Source organism: Acinonyx jubatus, chromosome D1 (genome assembly GCF_027475565.1).
Source record: "Acinonyx jubatus isolate Ajub_Pintada_27869175 chromosome D1, VMU_Ajub_asm_v1.0, whole genome shotgun sequence".
NCBI lineage: Eukaryota > Metazoa > Chordata > Mammalia > Carnivora > Felidae > Acinonyx > Acinonyx jubatus.
The window spans coordinates 14,509,810-14,530,910 of NC_069390.1; the positions used below are offsets into that span (position 1 = coordinate 14,509,810).

Below are 21,101 nucleotides of genomic sequence, written 5' to 3' on the forward strand. Positions count from 1 at the left end.
TGGCTCGGTCGGTTAAGCGTTGGACTTCAGCTCAGGTCATAATCTCACAGTTCATGAGTTCCAGGCCCATGTCTGGCTCTGTGCTGACAGCTCAGACCTGGAGCCTGCTTCGGATTCTGTGTCTCCCTCTCTCTCTGCCCCTCCCTCACTTGCACTACCTCTCTCTCTCTCATTATCTCTCCCTCTCTCTCAAAATTAACTAAATATTTCAAAAGGGGGGAGGATGCATATATGAAGCAAATTAACAAGACACAGAGATAAAAACACACCAGAGTCAATAATCATTCACCTCTCCCTGGCCCCAATATCTTTCATTGTAACACCATGCTTTATACCAATGTAGTAACTTCTGACATTAGCAAGTTTGGCCAGGAGAAATTTTCACAAACAGCGAGAAGTTTGGATTTTGTTCCAAGGAATATAGGGTTCCTTGCATATCTTTGGAGAGAGTAGTGATATGATTGGGCATGTGTTTTAGAAAGGCATTTCTAGCATTCCTCAAACCCATGCAACCATATCTGGAACCAGTTGGAAAGTTTAGAGTGCAGACTACAATCTGAACTGCAGTGACTTCCTTCTTTGGCTCTTCTATGTTAGAGGCCATTTGGTCCAGCTTTCCCCCAAAAGTTATATGTTTTCTGTAACACCTGAAATAATATGCTCTGGGGACACAAAGTTGGAAGTGCAGTTATTACCACCTTTACTGGAAATTTGAATGTGCCATTTTAGACCACACCTTCCGCATGGCGGTTTTCATCTCCGTGTTTCTCAGGGTATAGATGAGAGGATTCAGCATGGGGGCAATCACAGTGTAAAACACGGAGATTTCCTTATCCTTGTTCTCGCTCCCCGCAGGTAGAACATAGATATAGATACAAGGCACAAAGAATAAAACCACCACCATTATGTGAGAGCTGCAGGTGGAGAGAGCTTTGCGTCGCCCTGCGGAGGAACGGGTCCTAAGATTATATAATATGAGTATGTAAGAAGCCACCAGGACAAGAAAAATGACAACCGCCACCATCCCTGAATTAGCAATCACTAAGATACTAACAACACGAATGTCTCTGCACACCAGTTTCAAAAGAGGCTTCACATCACATACGTAGTGATCTATCTGATTAGGACCACAGAAAGGTAAGTTGAGTACCATGAGCAACAGAGCAATGGAGTGCCAAAAACCCACAGCCCAGGCCGTGAAGATCAACATGTTACACCTCTGCCGGTTCATGAGGACCGTGTAGTGCAGGGGCTTGACAATGGCAACATAGCGGTCAAAAGCCATGGACACCAAGATGAATATCTCCACACCCGCCAGCAAGTGGGCAGCGAAGAGCTGAGTCATACAATTGTTATAGGAAATGTTTCTTCTTGTGGCGCCTAAGTCCCTGAGTAGCCTGGGGACCACGGTGGAGGTGTAGCAGAGATCCATGAGGGAAAGGTGACAGAGAAAGTAGTACATCGGCTCTTCGATTAAATGGCTGCAGGTGATTGTGAGTAAGATAATGAAGTTGCCCATTAAGATTGCCAAGTAACAGAGCAGGAACCAGAAAAAGAACAGGAGCTCCATTTGCTTATTTCCCCACAGACCCATGAAAACAAATTCTGTGACGTTGTTCTGATTTTCCATGAGGTTGAGGTGAGTCCAGAGTTAAACAGAAAGTTAATTCATCTGAAACGATACAGAACATACATTGTCAATAGCACCTTTTGAGTTTGGGGGTATTTACACACTAAAAAAAGACGCAGGTCATAGAGAATTTGTCACAGGCTCAATCTTTGAAATCCTTTTGGGTTAAGGGAGTCATTATATTTCAAATGATATTTGTTTAATTTTTTCTTTCTTCAAATTTTTATTTACATTCCAATTAGTTAACATACAGTATAATGTTAGTTTCGGTTGTAGAATTTAGTGATTCGTCACTTACATACAACCCCTGGTTCTCATCACATTGCGGTCCTTAACACCCATTCACCCATTTAACCCACCCCCACCCACCTCCCCTCCAGTAGCCATCAGTCTGTTTTCTATAATTAAGAGTCTGTTTCCTGATTTGTCTCTCTGATTCCCATTATTTTCATTTGTTTTGTTTCTTAAATTCCAAATATGACTGAAATAATATGGTATGAATCTCAAACTGACTTATTTTGCTTAGGACAATACTCTCTGGCTCCCTCCATGTCATTGCTCTATCTACCCCACATTTTCTCTATCCATTCACGAGTCAAAGGACATTTGGACTCTTTCCATAATTTGACTATTGTTGATAAAGTGCTATAAACATCAGGGTGCATGTGTCTTTTCAAATTGGCATTTTTATATCCTTAGGGTAAATAGTAGTGCAATTGCTGGGTCTTAGGGTAGTTCTATTTTTTAACTTTTTGAGGAGCCTCCATATTGTTTTCCAGAGTGGCTGTACCAGTAGGGACTGTAAATGGTATTCAATGAAACCATATTGTCTGTTTGAAAACTCTTGTAAGCATTTTGCATTCACTTAATTCATAACAGACCAATGGTTACTATGCTGATACTCATTTTACATGTGGGGAAACAGAAAAATAGGTGGGTTCAGTTAATCCCACCAAGTCATTAAGGTATCAAGTAGCAACCAAAGATATAAACCTGTTTCAGATGCCATGCCCATGCTCTTACAACTCCGCCATATTACCCACTGAGCAAATGGACTTCCAACTGTTTTCCATCTCCTTAAAAGATATGGGTTTTACTTCTCTCTGCCATTTACCACCTGTATAACTTTAAACAAGTCCTTCCCCTTCTCTATGCTGTATATAATTTATATATAGTGTCCCAATACACACAAACATTGCATGTATCCATTGAAACTGAAGATATATTCTTAAAATAAGAACAAAATCAAGGTTCTTAATCATAGCAGAGAAATATCCTTGATTAGTGGATAATAGTTTCAGTGCTTCCCCTTTTTGACAGTTTTGGTCAAGATTTAGAACAAGGAGATACAGGAAATAGGGATTTGGAAACCCTGTTTGGGCATCTGGAAATAGGAACACAGGTTCTTGTCATGTAAAAGCTTTCCCTTTTTCCTAACCATTCTAAAGACACATATTAGAGATTGTTGTTAACATGTTAGAAACATTGTGGAGAGCTAGGTGTTCTCTGTTGCCATATTGAAGAACCCAGTGTGATTAAAGAATGTCCTGAATATTTAACAGTACATTTAGAACAGTGCAACCACTTAGATGCAGTAGACCCAGGAGCAGAGAGTGAATATGTGGAAACATCACCTTTTACCCATAACCAAGCATCCTCCACAGCAAAATCATGATTTGCCTAAAAGATATTAATGTCTATGAATTATTTTAATGGTACCAACGGGGGAAACATATGACGTAGTGGACAGATTCTTCATCTGATGATTGTGAAGGTGAGCATCCAGGCTCCCATGTCTTGCTAAGTATTTCTTGTTCACACTGAGCAGTTCATTCTCCCTGATCCTACTCCTTCAGCTGGTATGTGGAACTAAAACTTCTGGATCCAAGAGCAAAATGAAGTTCATTTAAGAATATACAATGGAAGGCCTGACAGTTCTAACTCGTCAAGTCCCAAAAATGTTTGGAGAGGAACAAACTGTTGTATAAAAAAATAGATATCAGAACTTTCATTGGCTCATTGGATTTACCTATGGATTCCTTATTTGGCCACAATGGTGTGGGTTGAAGTACTCATGTTAAATATACAGTAAGTACAAGGAAAAACTTAGCGTTGGTATTTATTTGTCTTGCATTCAAAACAGAGCTTAGTCAAATACGTATTTATTTGTAAATTGAGAATATCTAAACCTAACCCTTGTTTGTGGAAGAATATGATCAGTTGAAGGACATATATGGATCTACAGATAATTTTTCCTAAAGCTGTCGAATGAACCTGTAGCAAGTTCAGCTGTTGGTTTAGAATGCATCCTGAACAAGACTCAACTTGCATTCTTGTGCAAGATTCAACATCTCTCAACATTTGGTCCAGTGTTGCTTAGAGTACAAAGATTGAACATCAGTTGGGAAAACACAGGCCCATATAGAAAAATATTTTCCAAAGCAGAATATATATATACATACATATATAAATATACATACATATATATGTATATATATGTGTGTGTGTATTTATATATATTATATATTTATATAGAAATATTTATATATATTATATATTTATATAGAAATATTTATATATATTATATATTTATATAGAAATATTTATATATATAATTTCATATGATCAAATTTTTATACAAGATGAATTGTTAAAAATCCTTCTTGTTTTCTCCCAATTTAAATATATATTACATATAAATGAATATATATAGAAAAATATATATAGAAAGAGACACACATATAATTACATATATATATATCACCATATGTATGCTTAGATGCACAGGGGGTTTGGAGTAAAGAATTTTTTGAGTCCACTTTTTTAAATACCTTTTATTTAAAGAATTTCTTTCAAGAATCTCTCCTTAAACTTTAAATTACTTGAGAAATATCTCTGTGAAGAATGTTTGCAAATACACAACCATAGGTTGAAAGGGAAAAAATGTTTCATAAGGTGATTTGGAAGATGGATTTATGACTAAAGGACATGAGAGTCTGTGGATAATGTAAACATCCACCAAGGACAATCTGAAATGATTTTTCTGGCTTTTAAAAACTACTTATCACATCCATGAGGCACCTGTGTGGCTCGGTTGGTTAAGCATCTGACTCTTGATTTCGGCTCAGGTCATGATCTCACAGTTCATGGGTTTGAGCCTTGCATAGGGCTCTGCGCTGACAGTGTGGAGCCTGCTTGGGATTCTCTCTCTTGTTCTCTCTCTTCCCTTCCTCATCAAAAAACAAATAAATAAATTAAAAAAAATCTATTGTATCCATAATAAAGGAGAAATTGTGAAATAAAAAGTTATGGTCTTACCTAGGTGCTGTAGTTAGACTAAAATGTTTAGACACAAAATACTAAGTAATAATATATTCTAGGCACTTTAGAAAATATTTTTAATTTAAAAACCATTTCATCTACAGTATGACCTGATCAGCTATTATACTATTGTCCCCGTTTTTGCAAATAAAGAAACTTCAACCCAATGTTATACAAGTACTAAGCAGAAATCTGTATGTAAACCTTTTTCTGTATGATTTAGAAGCTCATACTTTATTCATTTTGCTTAATACTCTCTCACAAATACATATAAAAGCTTTAAAGGCTCAATTTTCCCTCAAATTATCCATATTTTCTCCTGAATATTCTGAATGCCCTCTCTTGCAAGTAACCACAAAGAAAATGCATTCCAGAAGAATTTAAACTTAAAGATAGGAATTTCATAAGATCAAATTTTTATATAAAATGAATTATTGTTAAAAATCCCAATTATTTTCTCCAAGTTTATATATGCATATTTTTATATAAATGAATATATAATATATTATATATTTATATTAATATATATATATGTGTGTGTATACACACACACACACACACACATACTTACTCATCAGGAGGCTCACTTCTGCAACATTTTACGTCTCTTTGGAATGTGAAGATGATCCTTCAGGCTGTTTTGTTTTGTTTTGTTTTGTTTTTTACTTTCTGTGCCTGTGTTATAAAACTGCAAACAGATGCGGAAGGCCCCTGACTTTCCTGCGAAGCTTCCAGCCCGATGAACCTTTCAGGAAAGCATTGCTGGGAATACCTTGAGGTGAAAGCACACGAGGGACCCGAGGGAAAAACTCCCGTGGGCATCGTACGGTGGCCAATGTGTGTGTGGTTATAATTTGAGAAACAAAGCCTATATTTTTATAATGTCATATACATGGGCTTGAGGCTTATTTCATTTATCTCTTGAGAGTTATTACCTGAGTGATTCAATACTTCTGTAATGTTATAGCACTGATGCAATAATATAGGTCTTTGTTTTTCTTCCTCTCCTCTCCTAGAATAACTTCCTTGAAGACTGAAGAGTCTGTTGTTTATCATGATACATAATAATTAAATAAATGTAGAATTATTTATCATTCTAAGTATAATCCTTTTGTTTAATTGGATATTACCTACTTAGGATATTGGTTAGAATTTGGAAGTGCCACAATGCACATCTTCTCCCCTTATTTTGGTTTGTTTTTGTTTTGCTTTGTATTACCTCCCTCTCCACGTTGTGTGAGAGAGAAATAGAGTGTCAGTGGAACCTAATGGGAACAGATTGAATAAATCATAGTCTTTAGTTCACAGCAGATCCTACCAGGTCCATGCAAGGTCCATCTAAGGTTTCATTTCATAATATATTTTTCCTTTTTGCATTGCTTATCTCCACTTCTGCTCATCCCTTCTGTTCACGCACCATACTCTAACACACTCAACTCCACTAGCCTGAAACATCGCACATTCCTTGGGTTCTCCTACAGTGGTCCACATCATGAAAATTACCTCTTACAAACTGCCCTTAAATTACAGCACTTGTCTTCTCCTTGCTGCATGACCATGACTCATACATGCACTTAGTAATACAGCCTCAGAAGACATGAAACAAAATTAGGTAAGTCCATTAAAAAAAAAAATGAATCCATCTTCACAGTAGAAGATTTCAATGTTCCTTTTTATATTATTGATGAGAAAAGCAGGCAATATGTCAGGAAGGATAGAAAAGATCTGAATAATGCAGTTTAGGGGCACCTGGGTGGCTCAGTCAATTAAGGGACTCTTGATTTCAGCTCAGGTGATGGTCTCATGGTTTGTGAGGTGGAGCCCAGCATTGGGCTCTGTGTTGACAGCGGGGAGCCTGCTTGGGATTCTCTCCCTCCCTCCCTTTCTCTCTGCTCCTTCCTTACTTGCACGCACATACTCCCTCTCTCAAAATAAATAAACATTTTTAAAAAGACAATGCAGTTTAAAAGGATATAGATGTATATATAAAATTATATAAATAACAAAGAATACACATTATTTGCCTTGTGTAAATGGAAGACTTACACAATTAAGTATTAGATCATTTTTAAAAAAGCCTCAATATATTGTGAAGAAGTGACATTACACAAAAGTCTGAACACAACCGAAGATAGATCTAGATCTGTGTTATTATTTTTGTGTAAATTGTTCAAAGATGTCTCTGTCAAATACCTAGCTAACCACTAAGCTAATAGAAGATATAGTTCAGGGCGCCTAGATGATTCTGTTCGACTCTTGATCTAGCTCAGGTCTTGATATCTCAGGGTCATGAGTTTAAGCTCTGAAATGGGTTCACACTGGGTGTGAAGCCTACTTAAAAGAGACACAGAGAGAGAGAGAGAGAGAGAGAAGTTTTCATAACCACACATAGCAAAGAATATAGATTTTAGAAAAATAATTTAGACAAATCACTCAACAAACATCCACATCCCACAAAATATTTCTCTCAGAAAGTCAGAGCAATACCAAGATGCTCACTCTCACTCCTTATATTCAACATTTTACTAAAGATTACCAGAGAGGGATGCATGGGTAGCTCAGTTAGTTAAACATCCAACTTTTGCTCTCAGCTCAGGTCTCGATCACAGGGTCACGAGTTCAAGTTATGCATTCGGCTCCATGCAGTGTGAGGAAAAAAAACATGTCACTTGCAAATATGTCCTCCAATCCCATATGCTGCCGTTTAGTTTTGGTGATTGTTTCCTTTACTGTGCAGAAGCTTTCTTTCTTGGTGAAATCCCAAAAGTTATGTTTGCTTTCATTTCCCTTGCTTCCAGAAACATATCTAGTAACAAGTTGCTCTGGCCAAGGCCAAAGAGGTTGCTGCCTGTGTTTCTTTCTATGATTTTGATGGTTTCTTGTCTCCCATTTAGGTCTTCCATCCATTTTGAATTTATTTTCGCGTATGGTATAAAAAAGCAGTCCAGTTTCATTATTCTGCATGTCACTTCCCAGTTTTCCCAACACCATTGGCTGAAGAGAATGTCTTTTTTCCACTGGATATTCTTTCCTGCTCTGTTGAAGATTAGTTGACCATAGAGGTATAGGTCCATTTCTGGGTTTTTTTTAATTCTGTTCCATTGAACTATGTATCTGTTTTGGGGGCAGAACCATGCTGTATTGATGACTACAGCTTTATAACACATCTGATAAATGTCTAGTATCCAAAATTTATAAAGAACTTATCAGACTCAAAGTAAATTACCCAGTTAAGAAATGGGCAGAAGACATGAATAGACACTTTTCCAAAGAAGACATCCACATGACTAACAGACACATGAAAAGATGCTCAACATCAGTCATCATTAGGGAAATACAAATCAAAACCACAATAATACACCATCTCACATCTGTCAGAATGGCTAAAATTAACAACAGAAGAGACAACAGGTGCTGGTGAGGATGAGGAGAAAAGGGAAGCCTCTGACACTGTCGGTGAGAGGGCAAACTGGTGTAGCCACTCTGGAAAACAGTATGAAGTTCCTCAAAAAACTGAAAATCGAACTACTCTATTACCCAGCAATTTCACTATTAAGTGTTTACCCAAAGGATACAAAAATATGAATTCAAAGGTGTATATACATCCCAATGTTTATAGTAGCTTCAACAACAATATCCAAACTATGGAGAGGGCCCAAATGTCCATAAATTGATGAGTGGATAAAGAAAATGTGAGACTTGTAATTGTATATATACATACAATGGATGTATGGAATATTAGTCAGCCATCAAAAGGAATTGAATATTGCCATTTGCAATGATGAGGATGGAACTAGAGAGTACTATGCTAAGAACAATAAGTCAATCAGAGAAAGACAGATAGCAAATGATTTCACTCACATGTGGAATTGAAATAAAACAAATGAACATATGGGACGGTAAGGGGAAAGAGGACAGAGGGAAACAAGTCACAAGAAGTTCTTAGTGATAGAGAACAACCTGAGGGTTGGACAGAAGGAGGTAAGTGGGAGTGGGGTTAGATGCATGATGGGTATTAAGGAGGGCCCTTGTTGCGGTGAGCACTGAATGTTGTATGTAAATGATGAATCACTGAATTCTATTCCCAAAGACAATATTGTACTGTATGCTCACTAAATAAAGTTTAAGTTAAAAATAAATAAGTAAATAAATAAATAAATAAAATTTTAAAAATACTTTTACTAGAGAAATTAGATTTAAAAAGTAAATGAAAGGCATCTTATTGAGAAAGGAAAAAATAAAGAAGTTTCAAAACATTTTTTCTCTTTTTATTTATTTTTTTAATATGAAATTTATCGTCAAATTGGTTTCCATACAACACCCAGTGCTCATCCCAACAGGTGCCCTCCTCTACGCGCATTACCCACTTTCCCCTCCCTCCCACCCCCCTTCAACCTTCAGTGTATTCTCAGTTTTTAAAAGTCTCTCATGGTTTGCCTCCTTCCCTCTCTGTTTTTCCCCCTTCCCTCCCCCATGGTCTTCTGTTAAGTTTTTCAGGATCCACATAGGAGTGAAAACACGGAATCTGTCCTTCTCTGTATGACTTATTTCACTTAGCATAACACTCTCCAGTTCCATTCACATTGCTACAAAAGGCCATATTTCATTCTTTCTCATTGCCACGTAGTATTCCATTATGTATATAAACCACAATTTCTTTATCCATTCTTCAGTTGATGGGCATTTAGGCTATTTCCATAAACATTTTTGAAAGAAATTAAAGAAGCCCTATAATAAAAAAATCTCATATTCATGGATTAGTATAATTAAGATAGCAATACCTCTCAAAGTGATCTACAGATTTAGTGCAATTTCTATCAAAATATCAATAGCGCTTGTTGATAGAAAGAGAAAGTTGACCCTAAAATTCTCCATAATTTGTCTCAGAAATAGAGTAAAGAATACTAAGCACATCATTTTATGAAGCAGCATCGTCTAAAGGTCCTCACATTACAAGAAAGAAAATGGCAAATAAATATCTTCTACAAACATACACACAAAGATTTTAAACAACATACTAACAAATGAAATCGGTCATTTTTTAAAAATAATTATAATTTTCTATGACCAAGTAGAGTTTCTTCCAGGAATAAAACATTCAACATTCAAAAATCAATCAATGATTTTCACTGAATTACTAGAAAAAAGGAGAAGAAACACATGACCCTTTTAATAGATGCATATAAAGTGACAAATTCCAGCTTAGGTTTATGATTTTTTTAAAAATCTTTAAACAAATAAAGAATAAAGAGGAACTTGCTCAACCTGATAAAAGCATCTGCATAAAACCCACAACTTACATCCTACTTTATGGTGAGTACTAAGATTGGAAGCGACAGTCTTCCCACTCCCCATTTCATTTCTGCATTGTACCCTAGGCTCCACCCCTTGCAATAAGGCAAGAAAAAGAAATAAAGGACTCACAGATTAGAAAGAAAAATATTGAAACTGTAAAAATATATGTATGTGCAGATGACACGATTGTATAAGTGGAAAATGTTAAGGCTCTACAAAAAAAAAGTCTAATAGATCTGATCAGTTAATTTAACAAGGTTACCAAATACAATGCCGATGCAAAAGATCAAGTGTATTTTTATAATAACAACAATTAGAAATTAAAATTACAAATAAAATGCTATATAAAATCCTACTAGAATCATGACATTTGAAAATTACATTTTCAAAATATATTCAAGACCCATATAGGAAACTCAGAAGACACTACTAATGTGTGAAAGTAAATACATAAATAAACAAATAAACAAACAATGATAATGGATTCAAAGACTTGATATATTTACTACATTAATTTCATAATTTCAATACAATTCCAGTAAACTCCCGACAGAATGCTTGGAAAAACTGGCAATCTTATCCTGAAATTGTATTCTATTGTATAGAAATATACAATATTAAAGGAATCTGGAATAACAAATCAATCTCAATAAAAAGAACACAGGTAGAGAGCTGATTCTATCTAAATAAAAAAAAGCCTTATTAAGCTCCTGTAAACAACACTGTGGTATTGATATATACACATATAGATCCTTGAAGCAAAATACACTGTCCATAAATACACCTCAATGGGTGAATTTTTTACAAAAGTATTAAGTAATTTAGTAAGGGAAAGAACAGACTCCTTCTTTTTTCCAAAAAAAACTATGCTGGGTCAATTGGATATCCATCTGAGAAAAAACCAACCTCCACTACTACCTCCCACCACACACAAACATTAACTCAAAATGAGTCAGAGATCTAGGTGTGGAAGGCTAAACACATAAAAATACTAGAAAACTTATTTTTAGCCTTGGAGTAGATCAATAGTTCTTAAATATCACACGATAAGCACTATAAGAAAAACTGAAAGTTGAAACATTAATATTTTAACTCTTCTACTGGTCAGATGTTATCTTACTAAAAATGAAAAGGCGGGGCGCCTGGTGGCTCAGTCCGTTGAGTGTCCAACTTCGGCTCAGGTCATGATCTCACAGCTTCTGAGTTTGAGCCCTGCATCGAGCTCTGTGCTGACAGCTCGGAGCCTGGAGCCTGCTTTGGATTCTGTGTCTCCCTCTCTCTCTGCCCCTAACCCACTCGCATCTGTCTCTGTCTCTCTCAAAAATAAATATTAAAATTTTTTTTTAAATGAAAAGGCAACCCATGGACTAGGAGAAAACTATATAAATATATTATGTATAAATATTTTATATTATGTACAACTTATATACATGGCATTATATATAAGTTATATATAAATATATATATAATTTTTAATATATAATTTATAGTCAAGTTGGCTAACATACAGTATGTACAATGTGCTCTTGGTTTCAGGTGTAGATTCCATGATTCATCGCTTACATACACCACCCAGCGCTCATCCCAACATGTGCCCTCCTCAATGCCCATCACCCATTTTCCCCTCTCCTGCCCCCCCCCATCAGCCCTCAGTTTGTTCTCTGTATTTAAGAGTCTCTTATGGGAAGGAGGCAAACTATAAATATATATTTTATATTTATTACATATATATATATATATATATATATATATACACATAAATAGGTATGAAGAAAGATCTATATCTAGAATGTATAAAGAATTTTTAGGGGCGCCTGGGTGGCGCAGTCGGTTAAGCGTCCGACTTCTCGCAGTCCGTGAGTTCGAGCCCCGCCTCAGGCTCTGGGCTGATGGCTCAGAGCCTGGAGCCTGTTTCTGATTCTGTGTCTCCCTCTCTCTCTGCCCCTCCCCCGTTCATGCTCTGTCTCTCTCTGTCCCAAAAATAAATAAAAGTTGAAAAAAAAATTTAAAAAAAGAATTTTTATAGTCATAAAAAGCCTACAACTGCCATTTTTAAATTGTACAAAGGACTTGAAGATAAATTTTTTTAAAAATACACAAATGGTCAATAATATGAAAAAAAAAATGCTCAACCTCATTAGTCATCAGGAAAAGCAAATTAAAACCACAATAATATAACACTACAAACCTCCTAAACTGACTAAAAGGAAAATAATTAACAATAGCAAGTGACAAGAATGTGGAACAATTCTGGTGGTTAAAATTAGAACTTTCTGCCTGTGTTTTGATATCACTCCACAATTTTAATGTTGCCTAGTATTCCTTACTGACCAGACCATAAGTCCCAGCGATTACTAACTGGGAGACTTAGAATTTCTGTTTACTTTCCATAGCCCTCTGATGAATATGACCAACAACTTTTTGGAGTCAAGTTCTTTCATGGCTGCCATTCCATTGATTTTATGCCCTCACTGCTCTAGCACTCAAGCAATCAGGAACAGGTTTACAGAAAAGTGTTAATATTGTTAAGAAGGCAGAAGTTCTGTCTGTGACACGGGTCAACAGATTAACTCCATCACAGGTCCCCATTCTGGAATTATGTCATTTTCCTATTCCCATGACATCCAGCTTTCTTGGAAATCCGGATTCACACAGAGAAAGGGAATTCTCGTAAGTTCAGGTTCCAAACACAGGGAATGCAATTCCCTATTCAAAATCGGACAATTCTCAAACATGTCTCTTCAGCATACCTACTTCTAAGACAAAGCCTTTCCGTCAGAGGGGATAATTAATTCCAGAGAGAGAAAGCAGCAGTTAAAAGACAAGGTCCTTGAGCCTTTATGGAAACCTCTTTAAATATCCATGCAGTGCAAGGTGAAAATATTTTGGAGAAGTTACATCTTCAGAGCAAGTTTCATTATGGTAGGAATGACTCATTTGAAAGTGTTTCCTCCACACTTCTTACCTCTTGCCTCTAGGACCAGAGCCATCTGTAGGTCATTTCTCCACAGTGTGTCAAAAGAATTCACTCTAAATTTAAATCCCAGGCTTTCTATGAACAATTTTGGGGCTTTAGGCTAGAAGGAAAGATTTGGACTAATAGAAACACTTTCTGCACAGCTATTGATTTGTTACTGAATTACCTAAGTAGTCTCAGTCTGAGTGTGCCATAACTTTCATAGTGTAAGTTTCTTATCCAAGAAGAGGTCAGTTAGAAGATGGGATTATTTCTGAAAACCCCCAAACATCATTAAGATCATCTAAGAGTACAAGGTAAGTTTTTCAACAGCGTTAAAGCATCTTAAAGAGGGTTACTTTCTCTATATAGTAATCACTATGTTTCAACACTTTTAAGTATAGTAATATTTTATCCTCTCCCAAGTTCTTCAGAAGATAGTTGATAAGTGTCATTGGCCTAATTTGGCAAATGAATAATCTGAGGCTCATAGAGATTATGAAATGTTGTAGGACCCAGCTCTCTGATCAACCAGGCACTTGGTATTGCACGAGACCTCTCCCTTAACATCCAAGACAAATCATGAGCATGAAAATCAAATGTAAATTCACTCCAAACACAGAAAAGACATACATATGAGTAATACATTAAATAGATCATCCGTCATTTAGCCCAAGCATGAACAGGGACAGCCCTTCCTTAGATTAACTGCTACAGATAATGTGGGTCTCTGTGCCTTCCTGAAAAGTAAAATTAGAGATTAATCTTCCTGAGCTTGTTGCATGGTCAAATGTTTTTCTGTATTTCACTCAAAACGCCAATTCTCCCTATCTCCTAGGTGCAGGCACAGTCACAAAAATTGGTGTAAGTTTTTTGTGTGCCCACAGTAATGTGGTGGCTATGTTCATGTATGTTTCCTCAATCAATTCTCATAACACCTGGGACATGGATATTATCATTCTCACTTTATACCTGAGGAAACAAGGATGTAGGGTGCCAAGAAATGTTCCTGGGATAAAAGAAGATGCAAGTGGAAAAGGCAAGATTCCAATATGGTCTCTCTAGTTCTACAACCAATACATTACACGTAACGACTGTGGTAGTCATTTTCAACATTTAGCAGAGTCTGGGGACCCATGCGTGCAAGCAGATTGGGAAGGGAGGAAATGGGGCTGTGGAAGAGGCCAAGATCAAAGGGATATTCAATGAAAGCAGCACCACATTTTTGTTAATATTTAGTGATTCTGATGTATTTAGTGATTTTGATGTGTTGATACTCGGTGATCATGTGTGTGTGCATGTGTGTGTGTGTCTGTTGATGAAATTGCTTCATGAACACTTGCTTCTGAAGTGGTATTAAAGTCATTATAATTATTATGGTCATATCAAAAAGAGATAACGAGTTCAGCATTGTTTGTAATAACATAACAATGTAGGGAATGGATTAAAATTTTGGAAGAAAAAAGTCAACAAGTATAATGTGATATAATCTTGGCTCTGCCCTTTATTCTCTGTTTGATCTTGGACAGGACCCTTAACTTCTCTATATTGTATTGCCTCCTGTATACAGTAAGTATAAAATAATAGTGGTACTCATATATATATATATGTGTATATATATATATATATATATATATATATATATAGTTTGTTTTTTAGAGAAAGAGAGCACAAGCAGTAGAGGGTGAGATAGGGAAACGCAAGCAAGGCTCCCTGTGGAAACTGACACGGGGCTGGATCTCACAACTGCGAGACCATGACCTGAGATGGAACCAAGGGCTCCACTTAACGAATTGAGCCATCAAGGTGCTCCATCATCTCATGGGTTTGTAGTGAGGATGAAACAACCACATTTCTGCAAAACCAGAACACAACAAGTATCCAGTAGTTTTAGTTAATAGTATCATTATTATTACTGTTAACATCAGTCTCTGAGATTGTTTCTACATTTGCAAAATGGATGAAATAATGTAAATCACACAGGTTACTACCATGCCATGCATATAGCAATAAATCATTAAAAATATACTTATTATCTATTATAATATTACTGGCATTTGGTAACATGCATTATCAATTACTTTATAGTAACTCCTAGAGCCCTTTATAATATTCTCTTAAGAAATACCCTTTTACACTTTTTGTCAACTATTATAAATAGTTTGGATATGGGGCTTTCTTTCTCTGACTTCCATCCCCTTACTGACCCTCAGCCGACTTCATCCAAGATGCACAAAGGTCTTTACGAGAGTTGTATCCAAGATTCACCCTTCCTCCAACTCCTCTTCGCCCTCTCATTCATATTCTCAATTACCTTCCATGGTTCTCCATTTCCTAAGGATAAAGGAAAAATTCCTAGCGTTGCATTCATAGCCTTTACATCCATTTCCTACCACTTTTTTCACACTTAGCTGCAATATGACAATTTCAAGATAGGCCCTAAGTCTTTTCAGATGAGGAGGTGTACACAGATGATCTCCTGCCTGTGTGTTTGCAAAGTTTTTCATGTCAATGCTCTTAACAGAATCTTCACCCAGGAGATAATTTAAGTCATCGTCAAGAACTCAGATCTTACTTTCTATCTCAAACAAACCTCGTGAGAATCCACAACTCTACAGAATCTAGGCATTTGTTATTTACTAGATGAAGAGCCTCAATAAATTCAAGGTTGCATTAATCAAAAAAGCCTTTTCTTTTCAGGTAATGCAATCAACCATAATATGAAATAATGGACAATAGGAACAACGTGACGGAGTTTGTTCTACTGGGGCTCACAGAGAATCCAAAGATGCAGAAAATCATATTTGTTATGTTTTTGGTCATCTACATCGTCTCTGTGGTAGGAAATGGCCTCACCGTGGTCACTATCACTGCCAGCCCATTATTGGGGTCCCGCATGTACTTTTTCTTGGCCTATCTCTCCTTCATTGATGCCTGCTATTCCTCTGTCAATACCCCTACACTGATTGTAGATTCACTCCGTGAGAAGAAGACCATCCTATTCAATGTATGTATGACCCAAATCTTTGGGGAACATTTCTTTGGAGGTGCTGATGTCATCCTGCTTACAGTGATGGCCTATGACCGCTATGTAGCCATCTGCAAGCCATTGCACTACACGACCATCATGAATCAGCGGGTGTGTGGCCTGTTAATGGGAGTGGTGTGGGTGGGAGGCTTTCTTCATGCAACCATACAGATCCTCTTTATCATCCCATTACCCTTCTGTGGCCCTAACATCATAGACCACTTTATGTGTGATCTGAACCCTTTGCTCAATCTTGCCTGCACTGATACCCACACTCTAGGGCTCTTCGTTGCTGCCAACAGTGGATTCATCTGTCTGTTAAACTTCCTCCTCTTGATGGTCTCCTATGTGGTCATTCTGCGCTCCCTAAGAAACCACAGCTTGGAGGCAAGGCGCAAAGCCTTCTCCACCTGTGCCTCCCACATCACGGTGGTCGTCTTATTCTTTGTGCCCTGCATATTTGTGTACATGAGACCCGCAGCTACTTTATCTATTGATAAAGCAGTGGCAGTGTTCTACACTACGATAACTCCCATGTTAAATCCCTTAATCTATACCTTGAGAAATGACCAGATGAAAAATGCCATTAGGAAATTGTGTAGTAGGAAAGCTATTTCAGGGGAGAAATAAATATGCGCGAAGCACAACATTGATTCAATTGAAGCAAGGATCGAAAAGACATTTTGGATGATCTCAGCAAGGAATACCTATAAGATATAGAAGGAAAAAAATGACTGGTATGAATCATAGATTCTACATTGCAAAGAGCAGAAATGGGTGCAAGAAAAAGACAAAAAAAACTAACCCAGGATCACTCTTTGCATATTTGGACAATTCTACCAAATTGGGGCTTAGTTTTCCTAGCTTCATTCATGTATATGGATTCATAAGCTTTCATTCTAATTAAGAAATTAAAAATTAAGTTCTAATGTAAAATTATATTGGTATTGAGCATCAATCTCTAGGACAATCCAAAGAAATAGGCACTGTTATTATCCCCACTTTATAGGTGAGGAAACGGAAGGGGGAAGTATCAAAGTAGGTATATGAGAGTCATTAATCAGAAGCTACCTGATTTATAAGACCGTGCTCTTACACGCTCTGATACAGCACCAGGCAAAGATGATAGAAAGATAATTATAATAGCTACCATGAACTAAAGGCTATGCCGGATGCCACATATATAATATATAATATGTAAAATATGGTATACGTACACATGTCATATTATTATATACACATATTATATATCATAATTATATATAGTTATTTATACTATTGTATATGATATTTATATTAATTCATTAACTATAACTAAATTCTAAGAACTTTTCATTAATAACTTAACTCAATTTTATAGAAAACTATAACATAGTTTATGATAATTAGTTCACTGTAATATTGTGGTATGTACCCATTTAACCTCTAAGAGCTAAGTGAAGAATATTATGCCATGTGTCCAAATTTCCTTGCAGACTTCAGAATCATTTTGTATTGTTCACGTCACCCATCTTATGCTGATAAGCCATAGAAAATGCAATGACTCAAATAAAAGAATATTGTAATGTCAGACAGGAATTTTTATTTTTTAATATGCGTTTATACTCCATAAAGTACTTACCTGATAACTCAGAATACCTTCTACAAGTAGAATAATGTATAGTGCGTGATAAATAGTGAATAAAAAATAAAAGTATAAAAGAAGGTGAACAAAGTCAATAAAATGTAGAGAAAAAAATACTGGTGGGTAGGGAATTTTTTTCCTCCTTTTATCTGATTCTGACTCAGAATTCTGGCTAGATCTCTTAGAGAAACCACAATTTGTTTTTTACTTCTGCTTAAACTGGGTAATGAGAAAAAATTGAACCTGAGATGTTCAGTGCGAGAATAGTTTACCTTGATATTCCCCCTGCTCTCAGCAAGATTTCATCATCTTATGAATGTGAGCTGTTTCTGTTATTTTTCTCTGTCAGTTAGATTACTTTTTGGTAACATTGCATTATGAAAAGGTGTTTTTAAACATACGTGGCTCCCCCTACACAGAAAACAACTTCAGGATAAATATATCCCATTTATTCCTTCCATCCCTCCCTCATTAATCAACAGACATGTCTTGAGCCCAAAGAATAGATCAGACAGATTGATACTTTCTGGGGCTTCAGTGGTGAATAGAGAGGAACCCGGGTCTTTCTGCACAGAGCTTAGGCTCCACTGAGAGGCACCCGGAGGGGAGCAGAAAATGACGACACCGTGTTATAAATGGTAAGATAGTGGCAACACAGGGTGCTATGAAAGCATGTTGGAGGGACACACGACAAAGACTCAGGGGTTCAGGAAAGTTCCCAAGATGAAAGGACATAAAAAATGAAACTTCAAGCTTGAAACCAGGTTTGCAGAATGAACATGTATGCATCAGGGGCAGTGGGAGCATTCCTACCAGAGAGAATATATAACCAGGGCCAGAAGGTGAAAATCAGTGTGCATGTGGTTGTTAATTCATCTGTTCATTCAACAATTGTTTATTGAGCTCTCACCACGTGCCAGGCGATGTGCTGGACAATGAGCTTAAAAATGGTCAGCAGAGTGACATGAACCTGGATAGACAGGAACAGGGAAGATGAAGACTGGTCTCAGAATCATGTTCAATCTTACCGCTAAATACCATGGGGCAAATACGGAAAGACCTTTTAAGCCAGTGAGTGATGCACTTTAATATGAGTTTGAGATTGTCAGTGTAGGAGGTATAATCCATGAAGAGCATATTACACTCCAAAATAACAACTTGAGTTTTCCAATTTTTAAAGATATAAATCTGTGGAATACATGTGGGAACGGATACTAAAAATATAGGATAGGGGCTCTTGGGTGGCTCAGTGGGGAAGCATCCAACACTTGATTTTGGCTAAGGTGACCCAGGGTCGTGGAATCCAGCCCCGCGCTGGACCCCATGCTGGGCTCCACACTGGGTGTGAGGCTTACTTAGGGTTCTCTCTCTCTCTCTCTCTCTGTCTCTCTCTCTCATTCTGCCTCTCTCCCCTGCTCCCACTCTTTCAAAAAAAAAAAAAGGATAGGATAATCATGGGAGAAACAAAATTCAATGAAGCCAAATTTATTTGTTTGTTTGTTTGTTTATAGAGACAGCAGTAGAGGGAGACAGAGAATCTTAAGCAGGCTCCACACCCAGCACAGAGCCCCACTCAGGACAAGACACAGGACTTGATCTCACAAACTGTGAGATCATGACCTGAGCCAAAATCAAGAGCTGGATGTTTAACTGACTGAGCCACCCAGGCACTCCAAACCAAATTCATCGATATGGGTTCACTAAGTAGAGATTCTTTCTTTCTTTCTTTCTTTCTTTCTTTCTTTCTTTCTTTCTTTCTTCCTTCCTTCCTTCCTTTCTTTCTTTCTTTCCTTATTTTTTTATGTTTTTTATTTATTTTTGAGAGAGAGAGAGAGAGAAAGAGAGACCAAGCACTAGCGGGGAAGGGGCAGAGACAGGGAGACACAGAATTCGAAGTAGGCTCCAGGCTCTGAGCTGACAGCAGACAGCCCGATGCAGGGCTCAAACCCATGAACCATAAGATCATGACCCAAGCTGAAGTCGGACTCTCAACCAACTGAGCCACCCAGGCACCCCGAGATTCTTCATTTAATGTTGCAGCTGGGGGACTGAGGAAAAGCTAACAGCTTTTCAGCTTGTTAGCTAAAACATGAACCAAAGGTAAGCAAATTAGAAACCTACACCTGCTTTGGTTTAATGTGGAGGGAGAGATTTAAGGGTATAAAAAAGGGGCGTCTGGGTGGCTCAGTCAGTTAAGGGTCTGACTCTTGATATTGGTTCAGGTCATGATCTCGCATTTCATGAAATCAAGCCCCAAGTGGGTCTTTGAGCTGACTGTGCAGACCCTGCTTGGGGTTCTCTCTCTCCCATTTTCTCTGCCCCACCCCATGCTCTCTCTCTCTCTCAAAATAAAATAAAGGTATAGGGAAGTTGTAGGGTTAGAATGGATTTGTCATTTAAGATACTTAACCATCCTGGGAGTGCCCAGAAGATACATCTTTGATCATGACCATAAGAAATAAATTTGTCAGGTGAGTCCCAGCACCCTTGAAAAGCTCTGCAACACTGCTTTCTGTAGGCCAAAACTCTCATGGGAGCTAGGGTCACTGAACTGGGAAATCCCAGTGCAGTGGGAGTTATGTGATCCCAGGTAACAGTGGCCAAGTGGTAACACTCAACCTTTTTATTTTTTTTTTAATTTTTTAAATTTATTTATTTATTTATTTATTTATTTATTTATTTATTCCAAGAGAGACACAGAAAGAGCATGAGAGAGAGAGGAGCAGAGACAGGGAGAGACCGAATCTCAAACAGGCTCCATGCTGCCAGCACAAGAGCCCAATACAGGGCTCAAACTCACAAACTGTGAGGTCATGAAGTGAGCCGAGATCAAAACTTAGATGTTTAACTGACCGAACCATCCAGGTGCCCCAATACTCAGCCTCCTTAAAGGCAAGGTGGGTGTGCTCCCCATAAATGACAGCAGAATCAAAATAGCAGTCAGAATAATCAATACAAGCCAACTTAAAGTGTTCACTAGTTCATGATGGTGTTCCTAGAAGCGAAATCAAGAGGAAGCCTATTCAAGTCTTACTTGATCCGTGTTAGCAAAAAAAGTTCTAGGTTAAGTAAACAAAAGTGTAACTTAATCATACAGACAGATTCATGGTCTGGCAATCAATTTCCAGACCGGAACCAGTTTATAGACTCAAAATTCCTTGAATCAAGGGGAGATTGGATCCCTTGCAGAAGAACCCCAGGACATTGCCAAAAATGTGTGTGTGTGTGTGTGTGTATACACTTTTTT

The 21,101-nt window shown here is 37.3% G+C and overlaps 2 protein-coding genes across 2 annotated transcripts; one reads left to right on the top strand and one right to left on the bottom strand.

Moving 5' to 3' along the window:
• Positions 1 to 700: 700 nt before the first annotated feature.
• Positions 701 to 1,630, bottom strand: LOC106986274 (olfactory receptor 4P4-like). Its single transcript, XM_015084442.3, has one exon. The coding sequence runs from the start codon at positions 1,628 to 1,630 to the stop codon at positions 701 to 703; it is 930 nt and encodes a 309-aa protein (XP_014939928.3).
• A 14,280-nt stretch (positions 1,631 to 15,910) lies between these two features.
• On the top strand, positions 15,911 to 16,860 carry LOC106986240 (olfactory receptor 4C46-like). The gene has a single exon (XM_015084413.3). The coding sequence runs from the start codon at positions 15,931 to 15,933 to the stop codon at positions 16,858 to 16,860; it is 930 nt and encodes a 309-aa protein (XP_014939899.2). The 5' UTR covers positions 15,911 to 15,930.
• The last annotated feature ends 4,241 nt before the right edge of the window (positions 16,861 to 21,101 follow it).

Bases quoted from the DNA above. Each gene is read 5' to 3' on its own strand.
- LOC106986274 (XM_015084442.3), bottom strand. From the start codon at position 1,630: ATGGAAAATCAGAACAACGTCACAGAATTTGTTTTCATGGGTCTGTGG.
- LOC106986240 (XM_015084413.3), top strand. From the start codon at position 15,931: ATGGACAATAGGAACAACGTGACGGAGTTTGTTCTACTGGGGCTCACA.